General features: G+C 37.0%; 1 protein-coding gene across 2 annotated transcripts in view; it reads left to right on the top strand.

Moving 5' to 3' along the window:
• Window positions 1-2390: 2390 nt before the first annotated feature.
• Window positions 2391-6465, top strand: part of vrk2 (VRK serine/threonine kinase 2) — a 35708-nt gene continuing 31633 nt past the window's right edge. Inside the window, exons 1-2 of one of the 2 annotated variants that reach the window (XM_028603132.1) lie at window positions 2391-2466; window positions 4281-4415. In XM_028603132.1, the coding sequence (XP_028458933.1) occupies window positions 4286-4415 (130 nt within the window). In that variant the 5' untranslated portion in view covers window positions 2391-2466; window positions 4281-4285. The remainder of the gene's footprint in view (window positions 2467-4280; window positions 4416-6465) is intronic. The other variant, XM_028603133.1, reaches the window with a different exon arrangement.

Genomic DNA, 6465 nt, shown 5'->3' with positions numbered 1-6465 from the left:
GTTAACTGTTCACACAATACAGTAACACAAGTTTAAATTAATTTAAATAATTAAATTAACTGGATACATGGTTAAACCCATAGGTGTAATGTACGGGGGTAGGGGGGTTACAACCCCACCTAAGTTTTTGTTCCTTTTTAAGGTTTTTGTAGCTGTTTTTAAAGTTGTTGTCGCGGTTTCAATGTTTTTGCTGCTTTTTCCGACGTTTTTGCCACTTTTTCAACATTTTTGTTGCTTTTTTGAATATTTGTTGCCTTTTTCAAAGTTATTTTTGACATTTGTTTTTGACGCCATTTCTAATACTTTTAAATTGTTGTCGCTTTTTCTGTCATTTGTTGCGTTTTGACATTTTTTGTTTCTTTTTTTTTTTTTTTTTTTTTTTTTGACAATTTTTCCATGTTTTTGCACTTTCTTCAATGCATGCATACATCCCTGGACTTCCCTAGATAGTTGGAGATCTCGCATCAAGCTTTCTCCGTTGCCTACGTAATTGGCCTGAAGTTTATATTTGTGCGTTGGTGTGTGCGGCGATCTCTTTTAGAGAATAACAGGGCCGGCATGTGTGTGTGTGTGTGTGTGTGTGTGTGTGTGTGTGTGTGTGTGTGTGTGTGTGTGTGTGTGTGTGTGTGTGTGTGTGTATGGTAGAGTCAGTGAGAGAGTGATTAGCTTCAGAGTGAGTACCAACTCTAGAGTCATAGTCAGAGAAACAAAGTGTCTCCCTGTTCTTTCTGACCATGGTGGAAAATCTGTAGCAGGAAAAGTTAACCCCCTCCTTGATTTCACGTTGTTTATGGAGAAGGAGAACCAGGAAATGACTAGGGGGAAATGGAACGCTACCAAGCCCCAGCCGAGCGACGTGTGAACAAAGCCACGCCTTAGATTTAACGCAGAAGCATAAATCATGCTTTAGTCCTCTGAAATTGCATTTAGACCATTTTAAGATCTTACAATCTAATCCCCAATGGATTTATTGTATTGGAATATCAGTGACCGGGAAATGTAATCAATAATGAGGCATTTAAATTAAACATTTGTTTTGAATATTACTGACTAATTGAATGAATGAATACACTTTTATGCAGGGACAAACTTCATATTGAAAGTGAAGGACACAGCCTAGCTGAAACCAGTAAACCTATTCTATTGCGAGAATAAAATGACACTGATTAATAAAAGCAGTCTCTGCAGTTTAGTTGATATTCAAATGGGGTTATGTGAGATTTATTTGAAGATAGGTTCATTGTAACAGGTTAAATCATCATTGTGTCTTTTCAGAGCAGCCTTTATGCTCTTAGCTCCAGAGCAGAAGCCAATACCATACATACTTAACACGACCCTGTGACACCTTTTTCTGTTTAGAGGATGTCACAAATTCCTACGTATTAAATACCATGCAAGAAGGAAGTAAGGTCACTAATATCTATTCTAAAGTGACATAATGAAAGTAATATTTAATCAGCAAACAGCAGGTTTGCTAAAGCTATAGCTTTCCTATACAATACGACATTTTTTTTCAACTTTTTTGTTTAGCTTTTGACTCCTTAAATTATTTCGAAAACTGTGACAGTTGGACACGAGCCTGAAATGTCCAACCTGAGGGGGATTTTTCTTCTTTGTTTAATTTAAATGATTGTATGTGACAAAATTGTACAAGAAGAATGCAAAACGAGTGCAACAAGTCAAAGAAAATAACATGATTTTGTGTAACAGAAATATTTTTTTTCCTATCTCTTTAAATGTATTTTGTGATTCTCTTAGGCTTACACAATTGAAACTTTTTTTTTTTTATAATTTATGAATTTCCAAACTATTACATGAATCCCATCCTTTTGTTCCTGGTCTTTATACCATGTTGATGAAGTTCATTTTTAAATAAAAATAGTAAAGAGTGTTTAATAAGTTGTGTTTAATGTTAGATAGATAATCCAATCTGTATAATAAGAATGTTCCACCTTCCAAAAATCTCTAAGACATTCGAAATAGTAAATTTACAAACCAAATGATTTGAAATATTTAATAATACATGCTTAGCAGCATGTAATTTCTCAGGTAATCAATTACCATAGAATATTACACGTACAGCCAGTATGCCTAAATGCATAATACTACATATTCCCGCCTCTACTGCTTTCCTATTGGCTATTGGGTTGTTGAGAAACTTTTTCTTGCATGCCATTGGCTGTGCGGGTTAACGGGAGGGACAACTTTTAGGAAGGAGCAGATTTAGTTACTGTTTCCCACCGGGCCATCGACGAAGTTAATGGAAGAAGGCAAGCTAGACATTTCAGGAAGACATTCGTTATAACGTATTGATAACGACAGGGTATATATATATATATATATATATATATATATATATATATATATATATATATATATATATATATATATATATATATATATATATATATGTCTACTCACAAGGCTCAACTGACGACGTACGTACGGCTTGGATTCCCTCCGGAGGTCGGTGCACATTAGCATAGCGTCAAGTCTGCTTCTTACTATTCAAGTAGCTAAACGTTAGCTGCTAATTAGCTAGTTGGGTACTAACCATAGAAATAGAATGTAACGTTACTCTAACGTTAGTTGACCTAACGTTGTCTTCTAACGGTAACGGTACCCCCCAGAGGTTTTTGAATCCAAAACTTCCGCCTGTCATCGTTAACTGCAGTGTGTTCAACAGTCTTACCTAGCTAGCTAGATTGTCCAGCTATTCTGTTGTCATTCTTGTCTTTCGTGTAACTATATTAAAGAAACGTTAATACTATACAACTGTTAGTTCCGACCAAGTCATGTGATTAGATAAGAGGCATTCCATTAGTTCTGATATAGATATATCATGTTGTATGCATAGATATATCTATGGTTGTATGTAGCTAGGTCTGGGCAATATATCAATATTATAATCGAAATCGATATGAGGCTGGCTAGATATAGTCGAAAAGTGTGGATATCGTAATATCATGATACGATATTTGTCCTTTCCTGGATTTACAGGCTGCATTAAATTAAAGTGATGTCATTTTCTGAACTTCCCAGACTTCCTAGCTGTTTAATTATTTGCCTTTACCCACTTAGCTAGTCATTGTATCCACATTAGTGGTGATTATTTATCAAAACTGTCATTGTGTTAATATTTTGTGAAATCACCAATAGTCAACCCTACAATATCACAGCAATATTGACATTGATGTCCAAGTTTTATGTATGTTTTATGTCTATAGTACTGTATCAATCAATCAATCAATCTTTTTTTCACATGATAGTTTAGTTCTGAAAATAGCACGCAGGCCAAATAAAAATAGCCTAATGCAATAAACAATATTAGGCCTGCAGTTCAGGATATAAAATTAAGCAGCCTAGTGTGGCTTTTAAAGGAACACGCCGACTTATTGGGAATTTAGCTTATTCACCGTAACCCCCAGAGTAAGACAAGTCGATACATACCCTTCTCATCTCCGTGCGTGCTGTAACGCTGTCTGACAGCTCCAGCATTAGCTTAGCCCAGCACAGATCCTGCAGGTAACTGGTTCCAACGAGCCTACTGCTCCGAATTGTAACAAAAGTGACAAAATAACGCCAACATGTTCCTATTTACATGTTGTGATTTGTATAGTCACAGCGTGTACAAAAAACAACGTAACATGAGACACAGCCATCTTCTAACAGTAAACAAACCGGGAACTATATTCTCAGACAGGCTTGCTCCAACCGCATCACGCCGCCCAAGTACTATATTCTTCCGCCTGAGAATATAGTTCCCGGTTTGTTTACAGTTAGAAGACCGCTGTGTCTCATGTTGCGTTGTTTTTTGTACACGCTGTGACTCTATAAATCACAACATGTAAATAGGAACATGTTGGCGTTATTTTGTCACTTATTCGGAGCAGTAGGATTACTGGAACCATTCACCTGCATGTTCTGTGCTGGCCTGATGCCGCTGAGCCGTCAGACAGCATTACAGCACACACAGAGATGAGAAGGGTATGTATCGACTTGTATAACTCTGGGGGTTACGGTGAATAAGCTAAATTCCCAATAAGTCGGCGTGTTCCTTTAAAACAACCCCCCTTTTTTTTTTTTTTTTTTTTTTTTTATAAATTTGTTTTGAATAATAGCATATTGTTTAACTGTTTCAGAAGCCTACAATTTTGTTGGTGTGGTTTGGGATCAGAGCATCAGTTTTGCATATTTCTTTACTGTATAACATTTTTGCTCTTTACTATATAATAAAGCTCATATTTTCTTACACATACTTTCTGAAACTTCTGAATCAGTTGTCATGGCACCGCCAAGGAAGAGGGCGTTACCCAAACCTCTCCCAGAGGGCTTCATACTGACCGACAGCGAGAAGAAGAAATGGAGGCTGGGGAGAATCATTGGTCAAGGTGGATGTGGACTGATCTATCTTGGTAATGAGAACACTGCGTCTGATGACACACCTACACACACACACACGCGCGCACGCACACCATGTACAATCACACTGTCCTAAGCATGTGCATGCATGCAGACTAGTAGAACACCTCCCTCTCTTTCTCTGTTAGATACACATTGGGCCTCATTCACATCTGTTCTTAAGAAGAAATGTCTTCCTAAAACCCACTTACGCAGTTTTCACGCAGAGTCTGACATCCACCATTGTTTTCTTATTTGGGATTTGTTCTTAGGTAAGAACAGAATTTATACATGTATGCTTCGTCTCACAGTTAACATGCACTGGACACTGTGTACCATGGATCTCTGAGGTTCATCACTGGTTTTAAAGCCCTCACTCACCATTGTGAACTGTATGAACGTGTTGGATGGCCTTCTCTATCAACACAGAGACTTCAACACTGGCATATCTTCATATACAAGGCTATTTTAGGTCTACTTCCATCCTACCTTCTGACTTATATCAGTATAAATAGTATCGGGACTTACAATCTTCGTTCCCAGGATGTTTTCCTTCTGTCTGTTCCAAAGGTTAGAACTAGGTGTCACGATACCAAAAATTCAGTAGTCGGTGCCAATACCAGTAGAATAACATGATTCTCAATGCCGATTTTGATACCACGGTAAAAAAACGGATTTTCTAAGATTCCATTTACTTTAACTTGAAACACTTCTTTTATTAAAATTTTTTGAAAAATATCAAAATGTCATAACAAGACAAAACGTGTAATAGGCCAATGGTTTTCTCAATGAGTCTCTTCCTCGTTAAATAAAGGTAAATAATAAAAACATAATAATAATAATAAAAATCTACACACACACTAAAGAGCCCACCTATGCACATTTCAGTACTGACATGTATGTACAAAAATAATAGGGCCTAGTTATTGCCTTTTCTTCAATATTCAACAATATTTTTGTATATATTATATAATACAATATTATCATGTATAATATTTTTGAATAATATTTTCATTATTTTAGAAAGCAATTAAATCTTTTAAATTAAATAAACACTACACATTGGACGCTTTTATGCCTACAGTTCGGTGCGATTCCGGGGTGAAGTTGAACGTTTGTTGCATTTTTCATTTGGTTCGGTTTGCTTTCAAACTGCACTTTGTCAAACACACCGAACACTGTAAACACATGTCACGCGAGCGAGTCGCTTGTTTATTGGACAGAATATCAGAGTGAACACTTCTGACACTTCTCAGAAATAATGGAGCAACACCACTATAGCAGCTCCGCTGCTGCAGACCTCTGTTCACAGATACACACAAACACTCGGAGAGGAATGTTTTCCACAGCTCTTTATTTAATGACCGCATCAGCAGTGAATTGTCCCACAGTTCATCTGGAGCTCCCTCGCTCCCACCTGGCCCGAGGCTCTCGGTCGCGAGGGTAGGAATTCACGCTGTCCAGCTTATCACACAGTGTTCACGTCTTTTCTCTCAAAGTCGGCCATAAAAAGTCCTCTTGCTCCGGCTCGCTACTGCTTTTAAAGGGGAGAGTATGATTAGACAACTCGCTACAGCTGTAACAATCAGTCCCTCCCTGCCTGCTCACCTGAGCCACCACCTCCTCCCCACACTCTCTCTCCCCGCACCTCCACAGCCACATTTATAACGTCTTGGGTTTTCTGGTTCTGCGGGATAATAAGTCTTACATTTAATATGCTAATAATAAGGCCTTAAAAGTGTTAAATTTCAATTACAAAGTATCACATTTTTTCTTGTCCTTTTGGAAGGATTAGATAAATACCGTAATGTCGTAAATAAATATTTTGTGTGGAGTTACATTTAAGATTCCTTTTTTTCTATTGATATATTGTATGCTCTAAATGCAACAAATATTATATACATTTTATGTTATTAGAGTACAAACAGTTTTATTAAATTCCGGTTACGTTACATGGTAAATACGTCTTTTCTCGGCCTGAAAATTGTTTTACATCATATGGTCGTGAAGTTGGCCTGAAAATGTAATCCTAGGTGGTATTAAAAAGATCTAAAAAGTCTGAAA

This window comes from Perca flavescens, chromosome 17, assembly GCF_004354835.1.
Source record: "Perca flavescens isolate YP-PL-M2 chromosome 17, PFLA_1.0, whole genome shotgun sequence".
Lineage (NCBI taxonomy): Eukaryota > Metazoa > Chordata > Actinopteri > Perciformes > Percidae > Perca > Perca flavescens.
This window is presented reverse-complemented; position numbering and strand designations above follow the sequence as displayed.